Here is a 19,961-nt window from a genome sequence, read left to right as displayed (position 1 = left end):
CCAATAATATTGATATGAAATATTATAAAAGCTACCAGTCTTGTCTCAGTCTACCAAAACTTGTGGTCTGATGATCGAATTGGCATGATCAACCCTTTTGTTAAATTTGAGCTTGTCTCACGGCAAACGAAAGTCCGGACTTGTTCTGCAGACTTTCGCCGATTTTGTTGATGAAATATTATATTTAAATGTGCGCAGAATTCTGCTTTAGTATATCTCAATATGCAACTGCTTTACATTTTAATATTTTTCATTACAATAAATAAAGGTTTACTTTGCATAAGTTTGTTTTCTAAAAGTACTGTAACTAACTATAGTTCCGCATTACAAACTGAGCACTAGCAAATAATGAAACTCTGATGATTTCAAATGTTTGTGAATCCAGTAAACATTGTTTAAAAATGTACAAAAAAAGCACAGCAAATCTATTAACATATGTCAAGTTTTTTCTTAAACATGTTTTTAATATTATATCTAAGCTTTCTTTTTCTTTTTTCAGGGGCTGTACACGCTCCAGAAATCCAGTTAAAACACATCCCTGATACACATTAAAATCTTTAAAAAGAGTTTATTAAAACTATTTCTTTTACATTTGTTTTTTAAAGTATTTTAACAAAAAATACACTTTCAGTATCTCAATCAGTTAGGAATACAGTCAAAAATTATGAAGTTTTAAACTACAATAAAAACAAGCTTCACAATTCTCATCGTAGAGCCAAAAGATCTCTTGGTAGTTTTACAGATCCAAAAGCTCCAGTTGATCTAAAGTTTACAGCACATCAAAAGTAGGTTAAATTTTCTTAAAGTTGCTCAAACGTTTTTTTTAAATATATTTTAAATAAAACTGAATTTGTGTTTATGAAAACATGGTGTATCAAAAATTTATACACACTTTTTTATAGCTTACATCACTTGGTTTGTTACAATAATAATTAATGAATTTAATTTGTAAAGAGAAAACAAACAATTGGCAAAACAACTGCTAATGTGTATATATATACTAAAAATCAACCCATAAACAAGTACTTTTAAAAACCTGGAATGAATTTTGAAAACCTAAAGAAAATTTGCCAAAAACCAGTTGCCACTCTGTATATAGGTTTTGTAAAATGTTTAATATTATAAGCTGTTAGTTTTCATCATAATAATCAAAAAATAAAACAAATTTATAATGAATATTTCTATTAAAGCAACTTGGAATAGTTTTTCATTTAAATCCTTTAGTGAAACTTAAATACTTATACTGAAGTAAAAATAAATCTTTTAATATCTATACTGTATGCTAACAATTATTAATTATATTCAAATGTTAAATTTTTACATCTTAGAAAGTAAAAAGTACAGTTCTTAAAGAAGTCGAATTAATCAAGTTTCTGACTTTTTATTAAAAGTTTTAAATTTGTCCAAATTTAAAATTTAATTTGGTTTAAAATTTTTATGTATACTAACTTAAAATAATTTTAGTTTGTCTTTAAAAGAAACAATCATTTTTTTAATAGTAAATCTGGATAACAACTAAAACAGTTTTCTACCCCTGCTTTAAAACGTTCTTATAAAAAGGGCTTAGAAGAACTTTATAAAAAGTAATCAGGTTGCAATATAATAAAACACATGTTTGGTTTTTCATAAAAAAACAATACTTCAAACTCAAAAAAATAGAGCAGTGTTTTATGTAACAAAAACTAAGAAAAAATGATAACTAAATAGTTTTTGATTAATAAATATATCTAGAGATATCACTTAATAAGCTTACAATTTTGTTAGTTTGTCTTCATATTTAGGAATTTGAACTCTAACAAAGTTTTATAAGTAAGCTAAACTCAAATAAATAAGCAAGTTCTAGAAAACAAAATAATAACAGTTATAATAAAAGCTGAAGCTTGAATGATATCTCTGTTTTTTTTTTCACATTTAACTTAACATAAAAAATATGTACAGAAACTTTCATTTAAAATTGGTACCCGACTCTTCAGCTTTTCATGAAGACTTTGTCTTGGTTGATGAGCTGGACAATGTTATAGAACACGATCTATCTCATTTATACAGTGGAAACTTGCATGGTTTGTTGATGTTTGCTGTTATTGTAGACTTTAAATCATAAATGTTGAACTCCTTAATTTAAAAAAAAATCAGGAATTAAACAATCTCATGTGCATGGCAGTATAATAGATGGAGTTTTTAGAGGGCAAATTGTTCATCCTCAAAACGGGACGTACTACGTTGATGAGATTTATGAGTTTCATGGTGGTGCAACTAAAGGTCAATCACCACTACAAGGATACCAGGGACATTCTGTCATTTATCACCATGACGATGTCATAATGCCTCAAAAGTTAGATTTGAATGAAAATTTGGTCTTAATTTTTCATTACTCAATTAAAAATTGCCAAATTATTTTTATTATGTTTGCTTAGTATAAACTGTTTGATTTCTTTAGTTGAATTAAAGTTTAAATCTGTTTAAGCTATTCTAGGTTGACTAAAATACTTCATCTAGTTGTTGATGTCACTTTTTTATTTTAATAGGTAATATGTTAGTATCATAATATTTTTTGATGTCAATACATTTAATATATATACAAATGTATTGACTACCGAGTTAGGTCTTACTACGTTTAGTTATTACAGTTGACAACACAACCGAGCTAATTTTCTTATACAATTTTTAAACACAGTTATTTTTGTTTGACGATTTAATAATAGATGAAAATGATTAATCTTAAGTTCATAAAAGTAACATACTTGAAACAAAAAGTAGTTATGTTTTTTTGCTCAATTGTCTGCATCTAAAAATACTATTTCCGAACCAATGTAATGGTTGCTCTTAGTAATTGTTCAACATTAACTAATTTGATACAGGGCATAGTAAATTTAAAAGCTATAAAAAAAGGCTTGTTTTTTCTTTAATGATCAAAACCCTGATGAATTAAAAAGATTTATGCATAATTTAAAATCTAAATATAAGTACACATTAGTGCTCATAAGATAAAGTTTTATAATTAAAGTATATTATTAATCAAATTTTTTGATAGATGCTTTATTTTTAAGACTGTGCATTTTTTCTAGTTACAGGGTTGCCACACACTCAGGGAACTCAGGGAACTCAGGGAATCTCAGGGAATTTTCAAACTGTAGAAAATCTCAGGGAAACTCAGGGAATCTCAGGGAAACTCAGGGAATTTTGGCATTTTTCTTTTAACTCAGGGAAACTCAGGGAAGTTTTGATTTTTTCTCGTAATTTCAGGGAAGTTTTTGAAAATCTCAGGGAAATTTTTTTCTAGATCTAGAATGAGGTTTAGTTACCAGTTTCAATATTTTGTTCAAAAGTACTAATTTTTGTTATTTAAGTGGTTATTTAGAATTTTTTTAGCCTTGCGGCTAGTTCTTCAATATTCTTAGTATTAACATTGTAGTTTTTTTAAGTTTTAAATTTATATTTACTTAAATAAAATCAAACAGTTTAGAGAAATGAAAGTTCTTAACTATTCATTGAAATTTATCAGTCTGATTTAGAAGCAATTAAAAGAATTATTAGCAAGAGGAATAGCTGCTAAGGACAGCGCAAATAAACTTGAAAATAAAATTAAAACTATTGATTTAGAAATTGCATACTTAAAAAAACAGTATTAAGATTTTTTTATTAGGTAATGTGAAATTGTTTTAAAATCAAAATTATGTTTTCAGTTATTCAAAATAGATTGTGTATGAACATCTAAAAGACATAAAAAAAAAATTAATTTTAGATTATTTTGTATCAGTTGTTAGGTATTAAGTTGTACTTTGATATGAGATACTTCTTTAGCTATTTCTTTAAACTTTCTTTTTGCAGGTTTTTTTACAATAATGTTAAGCTTTTAAGTTTTATTTACTGCATTCAGAACAGTTGCTAGGAAAGACATACAAGTCATAATGAAGTTATTATGTATGCATTTAAGTGAGTTCTTCATGTGAAATTATTATTATAGTATAATAAAATGTTGTCAATTAAAATGTCAAACAAATTAAACTTTGTTCTTTTATGTAGAAAGTTAACTAACAAGTTTACACGAAGTTGTGCAAAAATTTAGTTTTTTAATTGGTTTAAACCTTTTAAGATTGAGTTTTTGAAAACAGTTTTTTTCATAAATTTAATGCAGAAGCATACACATACAACCTTCCTTTTATTATTAAAAAAGAAAAATGAGAATGAGGTATTAATAGTTTGTGTTAGAAGAGAATTTTTTTTTTTTAAGATTTGAAAAATACTCAGGGAAATTTAAGGCTACTCAGGGAAATTTTTGGTCACTCAGGGAAGATTTTTTGGCTCAAAGAGTGGAAACCCTGTAGTTATTAAACACTTGCATTTTATCTTACAAGTATCTGTAAAGAAATTTGTTTATGGTTTATTTTATGTTATTTTTTTTTGGAAAATGTTTAAGAATATTCCACAATAAACTTTAACTACAAAAATAATTTCTTTACATAGACATTTTTATTCAAAAAGTGTAGAAAGCTATCAATATATATTTTTTAATAAAAGTATCTAGTTTAGTATTTAATATTTTTTATATTTTTCAGTAATTACTACTTATCCTTCCAGTGGTACTGAATAATTTTTTGTTTGGTAGAGTTTTTTTAATGTTCATCTATTTTTCAAATGAATTTTTTTCATCACATGTGTACATTGTACAATTGAGAAAGAATGACAATTGTTTGTTTATATAAAAATAATTTATATTTAAAGCCTTAAGCTAAAGTGTATTTTGTATTCAAAATTTTTAACATTTTTTAGGGGTTTAAAATTATCAGAAATCTTCAAACAAAAATAAACATTTTTGATAAAAGAGTTTTGTTATTTAAGATATTGAACTAACTACTAACTGAAATATTTTTTTTATCCTCTTATTAAACATATAAACAATAGCAAATTTTGTACACGTTTTGTTATGTACATAAATTATGTTATGTTTTCTCTATTAATGTATTTTCTAACAAGCTAATGAAATAAAAATAGTTGGTTTCATTATCATTTATTTATAACTTTATTATTCATGATGTTTGGCTTTGTTTATTATGTTTTTTTAATTATGTAAAGGAAGTATTTTAACTAGTTTTAAACGGACGCTGTAACTTATATAAAAATTATTTTTGTTAAGTTTAACATAATATGAACAAAATAATTTCAAAACTAATTATATCTTATGTATGACTGTAAGATTCTTATTAGTTGTACAATTTAAAAATAGTTTTAAATTTTTCATGTTTTAGTTAATGTTGTGCATTTTTGTTTCGCTTTTTAATCTGGTTGAAGTAGTTTTTCATACAGATGTATACAGACGTTTTTATTTTTGGAAGTTGTATGTTACATAATTAATATTCCTTTTTTATTTTGATGAAGTTTATAAATACATATAAATACCGTTGTACGCTATCTAGGTTTAAAATTTATTGGGTAAAGGGTGATATAATTAAATTCTCCTACTAAACATTACTTATGAATCATTGCAGGTATATTAGTTAATTTAACATTTAATATAGTTTATGACATCAAATATACTGCCATTTAGATGTTTTTAAAAGAAAACTAATAGTATTAAAAGTTTTTATTGTCTGAAAAGCTATTGATTTTTAAATTGGTTTACATGAGCTACTAATTCTAATAATAGGCTTTTTGAAGAGATCAGTTATTGGGAAAGTTAATTACTAGTTTATAAAAATGTCTGTATTGGTATTTATTTCAACCATGTAGAATTTACTTATGTAATGTTGAATAATTAGTACAGTGTACCCTCGCTTATCCGGTCATCGCTAATCCGGTCAGTTTCATTCGGAAAAAGATTAATTTAATTCAGCTAAAAACAATGTTTTTACTTCAAAACTTTAAATCCCGTAATGACAACAATGTGCTTATACCTAAATCTGTTTGGAAGTTAACCAAATTTTTTTTGGTTAAATTTTTCTCTATTTTAGTTGAATGTTTCCTTAAAAAACACTAAAATGTTTTAAGTTATTATAAAATTTAATGATAATCTTATTATATGCTTTGCATGATGAAAAAGAAGTAAATTAAAAAAAAAAAAAACAATGTTTTTTTCTTACCCGGCCATAATTACAAAAAAAAAAGCTTGCCCATCCGGATTAACGAGGATGTACTGTAATAGCGTTTGTCCACGTTAAAAATTCACTTTATTTCAGATTAGCATTAATTCGAAAATGCAGAAATTTAGCCAATTTTTACCTAAAGTCATATTCATGATTTGCTATCATATTTATGTTACTATGTTTTTTGAATCTTAATACAGTTCATAAATATTTGTATATTTTGTTTTTTTGTTTATATCCCTAAGAATATTTATTTTAATATATAATTATTTTCAAATACAATGAACTCTAAAATAAGTAAAAGTAATCAGAAATTTGGAATAAATGATGATCATGATTACATTATTGTACTAAGCAAGAAGCATCGTATTAAAAAAAAATGTTAATTCTATTAGTAGAACTAGTTATGTTAATTGTATTTTTTAGAGTTAATTAATTAATGGCATTGTGTTTTTTAAAACATTGTGTTTTTTTAATTAACTCTGGGAGTAATTTTTTTTTGTTTGAAACAGAAATTTTAATTTGTATTGCACCAAATTATAACAATATAAAATTAAAATTATTACCTCATTTTGTTGTCATTTAAATTTATATCTTGGTTAAAAATTTACTATTCGATTTTTTTTTCACATCATTGTTTTTTAGTAAAAATTGTTATCTTTAAGATATAGTCGCAAGCCGTATTTTACCTGTAGGCCGTATGTTGTCCACTCTAGCTCTACAACAAAGTTGATTGAACTGAAAATTAATAAACCAGAAAATGATTATTGAACTTCACTTAACTACAGCTTAATTATAGGTTAGAAAGGGCAAAGTACGACCTATTGGCTTAACTTTTAAATGCAAAAAGGCTTTTTTTGTTAAATATGACCCGCTGACAAAAAAGTTTCCTACAATCTTTTTATGGTTTAAATGATTAAAAAAACTTTAAAAAGTCTAGTTTAACATTGAATTATTAAAAATTCTAGTTAGAATGAAAAATTAAAAAAAAGATCCGTATCTGGCCGTATTCCTCAATTTAAAAAAATATCCGCTGCCGGTATTTCATTAAGTAGGTAAAAGCTATATTGACAAAAGTAAAACATTTTATTTTTACTTATATACTCCGGCTTCTATTTAGTGTTTTAATTTAATGCAATCCGGCGGTTGATTTTCTCTGGACTGTAAGTACATTATCCATCAATCTTTTCTGTACTTTAATCTAGCATAAAATGTATCGTACGTAAAGACTAGTATGCTATAAATCTGTAGCCGTGTTTTTAAAATCTTGATGTTGTTCTAATTATTTCTGAGTTTATGTAAGATAAACATAGTTTCTATTTACATATAACTTTTTGTTTTATACATCTAGTAGTTTAACATATGAATTTTTTTTACTATAGTTTACTATAGTAAATTAAAAATGATCATTTTTTTTGCAGTTTTTAAAATCTTTATCAAAGTTTGTTTTCACTTTTCATTTAAACTTTTAATTTGCTCATATGTTTTTTGTATTATAAAAAAAGTAATATATTTTTATCAAAGTTTAATAATTGAAAAAGCTTGTTAAAAATTTTATCTAATTAGTTTTAATTACCTGTTTATTTTAATTTAACTTAGCTTTAGTAATAATGCTTATAGTGAAGGTAGCTTGGAATAAACCTAACTATTTTGACTACAGGCAAACATGTGGTCTTGACAACGATGAAATTAACAGTAAAATGAAGTATTATCAAAATTTTACTGCAGAAACTATTGGCCAAGTAAGTTTATAACTAAACATCTGATTTATCTTTGTAATTTTTATAATTACTTATTTACCTTCAGTTTTTAAAATAAGGCAGTTTATTTTTTATCCACCATAGGGGTTTCAACAAGTTGAGACTTCTAATAAAAATTCAAAAAAAAAAATTTGCAGCAGTACTTAAGAATACCATTATCGGTTGAAAAAGAGTTGCAAAAAATTAAATAAATAGTTTTTAGTTTGTCGTAAATTTTATTTAAAATCTTATTCATGATCTAACTAAATTATTAAAATTTACTATTAAAGTGTTTTGTTACTTAGTATGTTGTTAAAATAGAAGAATTAACTATACGAACAAGTTTATTTAGCTTAGATTGCAGTTGTTTCTGTCTAAAGAATCTTATTTCACACAACTAATTTCACAGATTTACTTATATTTATTAAATAACATTTTTAGTTAAACTGGTAAAGTTTTTTTATTGTAGTGTAAAAAAATATTTTAAAAATAGATTAAAAAATAAGGCCAAGACAAACTGAAACAAATACGACATTATTTAAATGCTACAGTTAAAAACTTGAAAATAAATTAAGTACTATTTGAAAAAAATACGATAAAAAATTAGATTAAAAAATTTTTTTAAGTACACATGGTCAAAATATAATACACGTAGCAGAATGCGATCTAGAAACAGAATAAAGAAAAAATGTTTTCGTATCCGTATAGAACAACTAATCAAATAAGTTCAAACTTATATCAAAAAGTGTTTTAAGCTTAATAAATTTCCTTCTAAAACCAAGTTATCAGACTTTTAGTAATAATTCAACACTTTTTTGCTTAATTCTACTTGTCCATTAATAATATATATTATGGTCATACTTGTACTACTTATGTTGAAAATATGTACAAAATCACCTTGTAAATGTTGAGTATATATAAAATAGTTTTGATTAAAGCAAATTGTTTTACTAGAAAAAAAGCTAGGTTTTGTCACTAATAAAAGTCTAATTTTTTAAAGTTTTTGATGGCTGTAATAAAAAGAATTATTCTGTTGCGTTAAAAAAATCTGTATAATAAGTTATATAGTACTGTTATACTTCAGTCTCATTTACTTTTCTCTTTTAAACTCTTGCATTTTAATAAAAAAATTTTTTATAGTTTATAGTTAAATTATGCCAAGTTTTTCTGAAAACTCATCTTATAAGTGAAATATTTTTGTTTGATTTTTTTTTGCATTTTAAAATACAGGATTCTTCAGCAACTGTGTCATCAGCAATTCATCAAAGAAGAAAACGAGCTGTTAGCAGTGATAAAAATACGTGTCTTATGTTTATACAAACTGACTGGGTACTCTATCAGTTAGTTTAGATATTTTGAAGCAAATAGTGGTGTAAATTTATTTAAAAAAGATACCATTATTTACACAGTTAGTGATAGTTAAAAAACAAATAAAACATTTCAAATGAAGTAATCTTGTTATGTTTGATGATCTATTGCTTTTATTCTCACTTAAAAAAAAATATTTTCTGTATGCTTCTATACTCAAGAGACTAGATAGTTTCTCTTTTTTTTTGATATTTATTTATTATAAAACTGTAACGTATCATTTACGGAACACTTAGCTATCAAAGTTAATACTGATCTTGGTACTGCCACAGGTGCATGATAAATTAGTTGTAAAAGTTGTTTTTTATTTTTAATTTATAGTAATAAAGAGGTAAAGTTTTTTTCTTTTTCAAAATTAGCATTAACACTTACTCGATAGTTTTTAGTATGAACCATAAAGTATTTTTATTGATTATAAAATTAAATTATGATAAATATAGTCAAATTAGTTTTTTTTCTGATTCAAACCAGGGTTGCCAAAAAACCTGGAATTCTGTAAAAACCTTGAATTTGACAATTTAGGCAAAAAAAAAAACCTTGAAACAGCTGAAATTTAAGAAATTTTGAAAATAAAACCTGGAAAAACATGGATTTTTGAACAAAAAAAAAAATCACTACCGTAATTTCAAACTATTTTTACATGTAAAGTAGTAAAATTTCGATTAGATACAAAAAATTTATTATAAGGATAAAGTTTTTTTTGATATAAAATTTGATATTATTTAAAAACACATTCAAAGTAGCTTTACAGTATTTTTTGAATGTTGTTATACTATTTAAGACAGTTTATTACCTTAAAATTTATGAATTACTGAAAATTGACCAAAAAAACTGTTGTTTTAAAAACCTAGAAGAAATTCAGAAAACCTGGATAAAAAACCTTTGGCAACTCTGTCAAACGTGCAGAAGAAAAAATATTAAAGATGATTTCATCAAAATTTTTAAAATTTATCTCCTTTCATTTTTTTAAAATCATGTACCTCAAATTTTCAGGGAATGTAGTTTGCAATATTAAAACAAATTTTCTCAATAGTTTAAAAAATAAAATATGCTTTATAACCAAATGAAAAAATGTTTTTTTAAACTTTTGATCTTTTTGGAAAAGTCAATTAACCCTTCCCTCCCTCTTTGCTCATTTATATTAATACCAACAGTTTAAAATTTTACAGAGAGTACAAAGGTAGTGGTAATCCACGTGACCAAATAACAAGCAAAATAAGCTCGCATGTGCAAGCAATCAAAAAAATATATGAAAAAACAGATTTTGAAGGAATTCGTGGAATAGGCTTTCTCGTTTCAAGATTGCGAGTTTGTGAACTATCAATCTTTATAATGTTAAATTAAAATGCTAAGGGTTTTATGATTAGTCCTAAAAATAAATTAATCACTAACTTGTTTTGATTACAAATGCATATTAAGACATAAACATTTTATTTCAAATCTTTAGATAAACAGTACAAGAGAAAACGCGGGAAAGTTTCAATCAGAGCACATTGGGGTTGAGCAATTTTTAGTATTTGCCTCTGAAGCTAACCACGATCAATACTGCCTAGCTTATGTGTTCACTGCTAGAGATTTTGATCATGGCACATTAGGACTGGCCTGGGTTGCAGATCCTGGCAGTAAGAAATTAAAACAATATCATAATATATTTGAATATAATTTTTTTATTATATGTATAACAAATTATGAATTAAACTATCTTAAACTTTAGACTCGTTAGAATGAAAAATATCTTTATTAACATAGCACGTCAGGGTAGTCAAATAACCTAGAAAAACCTGAATTTCGACAATTTAAGCAAAAAAAAAACTAGAAAAACCTGGAATTTTGTACAATAATCGTGAAAACACCTGGATATTTTAAAGATTTAGTTTTTTTAACAACTTAATTATAATAAAAGTTGTAAGCTTTATCACTTTTAGACTTAAAAAAAGTGTATACATTTAAAAAATTAGCAATTGATAAATTATTATTGAAACAATTATGACCGGATTAGCCTTCGGCCGAATAAGAACAAGACATTTTTTAAATGATGATCTACCTCTTTTATATTATTTAATGCATACAATAAAACGCACAGTAAATTTCTAGTTAATTTATTACTTTTTAAATTTTTTAACGAACCAAACAACGAAAACAGACAAAAATAAACAAAATTGAATTTAAATAAAGTTAAAAACTAATTTAACAAAACAAAATTATACCGTAAGCAGTTAAACTAATATTGGGACATTTTCTAAATTATAAAAGAATAAAGGTTATTAAAGACAATATAAAAAAATTTAGGCACATTTTTTTGCCGCTTTGCAAACTTTTAGCTTGTTTACAATTCTTAGTTGAATTTGTTTTCTTTTTATTGATGTCTTATCAATTTTAAAAACAGGTATGTAACTTACTTAGCAAAATCATAAAAACTTGCGAATTAGTAATAAAAAAACGTTTTTGTTTACTGAGCGCGAAAACTACAAATTAAAAGATCAAGTTTGAAAAGAATATTGGAATCACGACGTAAATATAAACTGCTTGCTTAGTTATAGGAACTAAGTTAGACATGTTTTTATAGTAAAACATAGATGTTAGTTAAATTAGATAAATCTACTTTTCGACTGATGACCGGGTTAGCGAGGAACAGGATAGCGAGGACCGGATTAGCGAGGACTGTACTTTCAAAAAACCTGGAAGAAATTTTGTAAAACCTGGAGAAAATTTGCCAAAAACATTTGAAAACATAGTCAAATTGTATGTGATGAAATTTAGTCAGTATAATAAGGAAAAACTTAATAGGATTAAAAAATTACCAGTAAATAAAAACATTTAATTGTAGTATTATTGGTAGCTGTTTAGTTGATTTTCTACTCAGAAAAAAATTGTTTTTTATTTTTTCAAATGTTTGTAATACAGTAACCTGCCAACTAGATACGCACTTTTTAGCCGAAAAACGCTGTGTTCAAAAACAAAATCAAAATGAACTGCGTTTTTCAAAAACTCAAAGCTAGCCTGAATTGTCCCAGTTAGCTTTAGTAACCTGAGATTGTTGTAACCATGATAATTACATATAAATAAAATGCGTAAAAAATAAACTTATAAATTTTTTAAGCACTTTTTATAAAATCCATAACTCCCAATATTTACGATGAATACCACAGTCTACTGTGAGCACCACACTATTTTATCTTTTATTTTTGTGTTTCTTATGGAGACAACCAGTTAAAATATAAATATTGCCAAATAACAAGCAGGAGTAAAGTTTTAAAATTTTATGCTAGTTTTTTTTTGTAAAAGCACAATTTAATAAAGCCATGATAATTTTTTCATCAATGTTTGTTCATTTAAAATAAATGTATAATTATATGTACTTAGTAAATTTACAAGGTACAAATATAAATACATATGTTAAATAAACACTCAATACTTCTAGTATCTACAAAAGTGTTTTGCTTTTATGGTAAAATATATTGTTTTGAGAAATTTTGGATTTATAGTTATTTGTAAAAATTTTTGGAATTTAATGAATTTAATATGTTTGTATTAGGCTTAATTTTGGTAATTAACGATAAAAACTATTAGCTACGCAATGCCAGTTGGTTATGCATTTTTGCTCTGTGTTCATAGTGCATACCTAGTTGGCAGGTTACTGTACTATGTTTAATGCCAATTATATCTATCATGAGTTAGTTTGACAAGTTTATTCTAAAACAGTAATTTGTAATTAATAGCAACAAATTAATTTATATTTAACTTAAATAATAGCAATGTACTTATGAATAATTTGTTAGTGGTCATAATATATCATATTTGATATTTTTAGAGTTCAAATTATGTTTGCTATTATAATCAATAACAGCTTGGTTTTATACTTCTATGTATACATTGAATTAAAATATATATCATACATTTCCTTTAATTCAGTAGTATGTACTATTTGTATTTTTAACCAGTTTTTATTTAATTATTTCTACTGAAGATGACTCTCTTAAAAATTACAAAACGAATTTGATAAATTCTTCTATGACAATTTTTTATAGATTACAGCGTAATATACTAAGAACTGTATGAATTGACAGTTTACTTTGGTTTTAAAATTGCATTCACTTTTAAGCTTAGAAAATTAGACTTATTCTTTAAGTGAAGTTTATTTAAATTTTATAAGTTTAGCAAAACTATTTAATTACTTCATAAGTTATCTTTAATTTGTTTTCATATTTATCTAAAATATTGTGATAGTGTAATGAATTTATCTAGTTTTAAAACATTTTTTATATCAATAGTTTGTAACATAATTATACTAGTTAACTCAGCTGATATACTCTTCGTGCTTAAAAAACAAGTTAATGAAATAAAACAATTTCTAGCTTATTACATTTAAGCTAAATTTAAATCTAAAGTAGGTTTAATAAATAATGTTAATTAATCTTTACTAATACAGCTTAATTTAGATTTTTGTAAAAGTTAAATTTGTCGACATATGATTAGTAATTAAAAGAGATATAGTTATTCTTTTCCTAATTTGTTTTACCTTAAGATGGTAAGAATGTTTGCTTTTTTGAAATATTTAAATAAAATTCATTAGCTAGTCACAAGTTGTCAATGTGTTAAAAATATATTTTTAACTGTATAATTATAACCAGGGCAAACCGGAGGAATATGTGAAAAGCACACAAGAGTTGCTGAAGGTAAAAGAAGTTTAAATACTGGTATTGTAACTTTTAAAAATTACGGAAATTTGCAATCTTCAGCAGTAAGCCACATCACATTTGCTCATGAAGTTGGACATAATTTTGGCTCTCCTGTAAGTTTTTTTTTTATATTTCATTAAAAAAAAAGTTTTTTAAAAGTAAAATATTTTGTGTCATTGTTTTATTAGGTTATTTATATTAGTATATTTCCTAAAAGATACAATGTCTCGTAAAAAGTTACAGCTCAGTAGTTTAAGCTGCTGATTAAAAGAATAAACTTGTCGGCTGATCACTTAATAATATGCAGTTTACTTGTATTTTTCTTCTTGTAAAGTATTTCGTTTTTTAGTAAAATAAGGCATTTAAACATTATTGATAGTTTGTAACTTGTCATCTTATATTTATTGTACATACAGTTATAGATCATTATTAAAAACTAAGCTGTAATTTTAAGTATTTCCAGGGTGCCACTTTACCTTGAAAAACCAACCTGGAATTTGATAATTTAGGCAATGAAAAAACCTGGAAAAACTTGGAATTTTTTAAGTTTGAGTTTTTGTTAATTTTTATAGAATAAATAAAATTAAAATACTTATAGTTGATATGACTTATAAATTTGTAGTTTTAGCTAACTTTTTTGTTATGGAAGCAATAATTTTTTAACTTTTTGTTGATATTGTTAGTGAGTGGAGGTCATTAGGAAAGAAATAAAAACATTACTTTGTACTTGTAACAAAATTGTTACAAATAATTTACAGAAAAATATGAAGTGAACACAAGACTCTTCAAACTTTTTTAACAAAAAGTATAGTAAACTAAACAATGCTCATTTTGTATGTTGTCATTCTTGTATTTTAGCACAATATGAGTTTAATATACTTCAGACAAATTAGTTTTTTTCTTAAATTAAAAAAATTAAGTTTTATAAAGCTTAAAAAGTATTATTTGGATTAATTGCAATCTATGTATATTTTAATGAAAAAGCAGTTTCACTTGCTGTTTTATTTAATTAAAAATTATTAATATAAAATCATCCAACTGGAGCAAAATATTAATGTAATGAGAGATTAAATACCAGGAGAAAATAAAACTGATGTAAGTATTTATCATGATGGAAGAAATAGTATGTATGTATGAGTATGTTGAGAAGAAGTCAGTTTTATTGCAGTGAGCCCTAAGTCAAGACCTTCCAGATGTAGTACCAGAATCAACTTTATTACTATTTATATTTATATTATAAAGTTTTATTTCTTAACAATATTTCCTTTTTATAACTAGTTTCTGATTTCAGTTTAAATAGTTAAATATCTTTTAATTCAAAACATTCTTAAGTATCTTTCTCTGGGATTTAATTTTTTTTAAAATTACTTTAAGATTTAAGGATTGTAATTTTTTTAAGGTAAGTGTTGTTTTTATGTTTATGTTATCTTTACCTACAATTTAGGTTCTGTTGATTACTTTTTCATAAGTTTTATTAGTAATATGAAGACACTGTAAAAAAAATAACTTAAAGATAAAAAAAAATACTTCAAACTAAGTTTAAACTAGGAAAAAATTTAAGTATATTTTTTAGCTATTTGTGTTAAACCAACATAACGGCTTTTGATCAACAATCTTAGAAAAATTTAGCATAGGTTCCAACACATTAGGTTTTTAATTTGTTATATTAAACTTGTCGATACTTTTAGGTAAGTATTTTGTAATAACAACCATATCAAATAAAAACAGCACGACGAATCCGGTGTTTGCACGCCGGGAGATTCGAATGACGACCCAAATGGTAATTATATCATGTATGCAAGAGCTACTAACGGTGATAGAACAAACAACAACTTGTTTTCTCCTTGCAGCATCAGAAAAATGTCCGCTGTTTTGCGAACAAGAAAAGACGATTGTTTTAAACGTTAGTTGAGTTTAAAAAAATGATATACAGATAATAGTTGATTTGTTAAATACTATATAAAGTGTCTATTAATTTTATCATTTTTTTTGTAGAGGTACGTAAAGAAAAGTAGTTTAATTTTTCTATATTAGTTATATAAACAAGTATTTATAATGGTGTTTGAGTGAAATTAATTACTATATAATGTTACTTTATTATATATTTATTTAAAGATCTTTGAAATATTATCAGAACATTCTAAGTATAAATTTTATCCACGGTTTCCCAAAGTGGCGATTTTAGTAAGTTGGGGCCAATAATTAGTAAAGGGGCGAAAGGAGCGATTTTGAAATTTTGAAACTTACACTAGAAATCTTTGAATTGCAGATGAAGAGCAAAAAAAAGGTCTTAGGTGTTTTAAATGGTAGTCTTGTTGGAGGGCAATAGCCTTTTTAATTTCTTCATAAGGGGGCAATTTGAAAAAAGTTTGGGAAACCCTGATTTAAATTAATGTAATTTTTAAGAATAATACTAAATACCTAATCTGATAGTTTCTTTTTAAATTCTATTTTTTATTTGATAATTGTTATTAGAAACAGTAAGTTTCTCATAGTAACTTTATTTAAAATCTCTTGTAGCTTTTAACCAAGAAAGATGCGGTAATGGAATAGTAGAAGCTGGTGAAGAATGTGATTGTGGTTATCCCGAAGATTGCAAAAATGTTGATGATTGTTGCATTCCCGCTGGTGAAGTCGACGAATGTAAACTAAAACCTGGTAAAAAATGCAGGTTAGGTGTTTCGAGTATACTATTTAGTTAAGTTGTTGAATGAGTTTTATATTTGTACCAAATGTTAAGTATTTTCTCTAGTGAAAATATACTTTATAGCTTATATTTTTTTTCTGTTAAAAAAATTCTTTTAACTGTCGAAGGATAATAAAGTTACAGTGTTTAAATTTTATAAGAATTACAAATGCTATAAAGCAGGGGTAGGCAGCCTTTTATAAACGCGCAGGAATTACTGAATAAAAGTTCTTAGCTAGCGACAATAATTTTGAAAAATGTAACTTGAAATTTAAGCTTATATATTAAAGTAAATGTTTAATGAAATAATCATAAAATAGGGAGCAGTTTACTCACAAGCAAAAATAATATATTTATAACTTTTGTTTATTTTTAAGAAAAATGATTGAGCTTGCTTCTACCTCATTAATTGTATACAAGTAACTTATAAGGTACATTTAAATCAAAAACTGCCCGAGTTTGACAAATCGTTTGAAAGCCCCTAAAAGCTTGAAAAAAAAAGTAAAAGTTGAAACAAAAAGTGATATGTATAATTTATAATTGACTTGGCTCATCTAAAAATAAAAAAAGTATATGAAATTAATTTGCGAATCTGATACAAAATATATAAAAAAAGTTTTATTTAATAAAAAATCGAAATAAAAGAAAAATATTGAAGGAGTTATAAAAATTAAATTATTTGTTATTATAAAAAAAAAACAATGTTTTGTATCTATGGTTACCATTATAATATTTACTAAACATCTAAGACTGCATTTGTTCTGTGAATTCAAAAAAGTCATCAATACATAATAATTTTTTTTGTAAATTTGGTAAAAAATTGTATATTTATTAGCAAGCTGTTCAAATAAAACTTTATTTTGTATAAACTCTCCTTTTTCGATAGAAAATATACAATAGATAAAATAATTTTTGTTTTTTGATTTATGAACAATGTGTGATAACAACACAGTAGAAAAATACAATAGGCAAGATTTAAATACTGTTACAAAAGTTTCAAATGGTTATAAAATTAGATAATATTTTATTTGTAATAGTAGTTTGAACTATTTTATTGCACCATTGATTTGTACAACAAAAATGGTTTGCTTGTTTAAAAGCTCCTGTGATAGCAACTTTAATTTGAAAATTTCTGTAAAAGAATTCACGAAACGACTAAGTTCTTTATTTTTAGGTCTAAGAGCTTTTTCAGACAAAGTACGCAAACTTTTTTCTACCTTCCCATTTAGCAGAAGTATATATTAGGACAGCGGTCGGCAAACTGCGGCTCGCTGGCCAAATGCAGCTTTCGAAGACAAAATCTGCGGCCTGCGAGGCACATTTCAGCTAAAAACATTCTTTTTTAAAACAATAGAAAAACAAATTTGTGGTGAAAACTTACAACTAGGGTTTAACTTAAGTAATTAGTCAATACTAGTGCTCTTTTTAGCTTGTTTTGCCCCAATTTTTGGTTTAAATAGTACTTTTGTATTATTTATTACAATAATTTACTTTAAACTGCAGCCTGCGAAGACTTTTTTCTGTATAGTGCGGCTCGCGAGCAAATTTTTGTAAAAAAAAATTAGCCCGCTACTTATATAAGGCTGCCGACCCCTGTATTAGGATATTATTTTGCCAGTTTATTTCCTTTTCAGTAGTCAAAGTTTAAAAAAAAAACTTAACTTAGCCTGACTTAAAGTGACGTTTAGTACACTTACAATAACTTAATGAGCTTGTTCACAAAGATAAAGTTAAAGATAACTCGTTCTATTTGGTTTCATTCAGTAGTTTTCTAAACCTCCAACGAATTCTGATTATCCCCTTTTATTTTAACAATTATTTGTTTTCTTAAAACCGTTTGTGTTTTTCTGTGCATTTAAAGCAGTGTGGGAAACTTTATTAGTCTGCGGGTCTAGATTTAACAAAAAAAAATCCTCTGCGACCAAACTTATTGTAAAAAGTCTTAGTGAGCGGTTTTGACAACTTATGTTATAATAAATTGCAAAACACTATAAAAGCAAAATTTTAATAAAATAATTATTTTATAAGAATTACTGTGTACTAAAAATCATATCTAGATCACATTTCAACTTATTTGTTTAAAAAAAACTCAGTTTTAATTATTGTGTAAATTTCTTTAAGTTTAAACATACTTTTACACGCTTTATTAGTTTTTTATGATATTTTAAAGATCTGTTTTGCGGTAAAGTAGTTTTTTGAAAATAAAAGTATTTGGTTATATTTTTTGTTTTGTTTGTAAGTTAGTTATATCTTTATAAAAAAAATCTTACAAGACTTTAAATTTAAATAACACAATTAATAATACTTCGCCAATGACGGAAGTTTGATGTGGTCACAATTTTCTAAATACTGCAACTAAAAAGGAACTTTAAAACGGGACACGTTCAAAATCCACCCGCGATCAAAATCCACCCGCGTTCAAAATCCACCCTATCAAAATCAACCCAGTCAAATTCGAGAACCGCTTACCGATCGAGCATAAGGGTTAGGGGTAACAGTGATAGTGAAAAATAAATTAGAAATAAATAAAAAATCAAAAAATAGATAAAATAAATTGATAAATTAAGAAAAAGTAAAAAAAAATGGGTTGAACGCGGGTGGAGTTTGATAGTATACCCTTAAAAATTATAAGAAGGTTTAAATTATAATATAACTTTTTAGAATATAATTTTAATAGTCCATCACAAGGACCATGCTGTAAACCAACATGTGAATTACAAGACAAAGGAATTACTTGTAGTGAAGCCACTGATTGCAAATTAGAGCAGCAATGTGACGGCATAGAAGTTACCTGCCCCATTGCTAACTCAAAGCCTGATCATACTGAATGCGCCTACTCAACTAAGTTGTGTAAAAGTGGGGTAAGTATTTTGTTTTGTAGTGCTAAATCTATTTGTTATTTATAAAAAATGAATACTTAGTATAAAAATATATTTTAAGACTAAAGTATTTACAAAATTAATGTAAATAAAAGTTTATACGCAATCTAAAAATCCAATTACTAGTAATTCAAGACTTCGTGATACTGTTAATTTTTTATAGGTATAGAAAAATGGTTAGTTAATTAAACTGTTTGTGCACCAAAAATAACTGTTATCATTAACTACTGGCCTTGTTTACTAAAGTTAATTCCCTTATTTGTAATAAACACTAGGCTGCACCACACGACCACCAACAACAATTTCTACTACAATACACTACCAATCTTCGTAATTACTAAAACTCATTAATCAGATATAAACAAGAGAAACCGCTGATTCAGTCAAACCAAACACAATTCAGTTTTGTCGTACTGATGCATCCATTTGTGTTTACGGTCGAAAAGGTGACGCAACTAAGTTGTTTACAACTCTATGTCTAAAACATTGTCAGTTTTGATGTGAAATAATAGTTAATGCTCGTCTATATA

At 25.5% G+C, this 19,961-nt stretch overlaps 1 protein-coding gene across 1 annotated transcript in view; it reads left to right on the top strand.

Moving 5' to 3' along the window:
• LOC145837292 (disintegrin and metalloproteinase domain-containing protein 10-like) overlaps nt 1-19,961 on the top strand; it is a 32,862-nt gene that overhangs the window by 2,156 nt on the left and 10,745 nt on the right. Inside the window, exons 2-12 of the mRNA XM_082945098.1 lie at nt 632-785; nt 1,939-2,060; nt 2,134-2,332; nt 7,741-7,822; nt 9,050-9,159; nt 10,357-10,495; nt 10,635-10,809; nt 13,819-13,979; nt 15,595-15,769; nt 16,387-16,537; nt 19,230-19,413. Of these exons, the coding sequence (XP_082801224.1) occupies nt 632-785; nt 1,939-2,060; nt 2,134-2,332; nt 7,741-7,822; nt 9,050-9,159; nt 10,357-10,495; nt 10,635-10,809; nt 13,819-13,979; nt 15,595-15,769; nt 16,387-16,537; nt 19,230-19,413 (1,652 nt within the window). The remainder of the gene's footprint in view (nt 1-631; nt 786-1,938; nt 2,061-2,133; nt 2,333-7,740; nt 7,823-9,049; nt 9,160-10,356; nt 10,496-10,634; nt 10,810-13,818; nt 13,980-15,594; nt 15,770-16,386; nt 16,538-19,229; nt 19,414-19,961) is intronic.

The sequence above is a fragment of the Thalia democratica genome, chromosome 5 (genome assembly GCF_965202585.1).
Source record: "Thalia democratica chromosome 5, ktThaDemo2.hap1.1, whole genome shotgun sequence".
Lineage (NCBI taxonomy): Eukaryota > Metazoa > Chordata > Thaliacea > Salpida > Salpidae > Thalia > Thalia democratica.
Note: the sequence above shows the minus strand (reverse complement) of the source record. Positions and strands in the feature narration are given on the sequence as shown.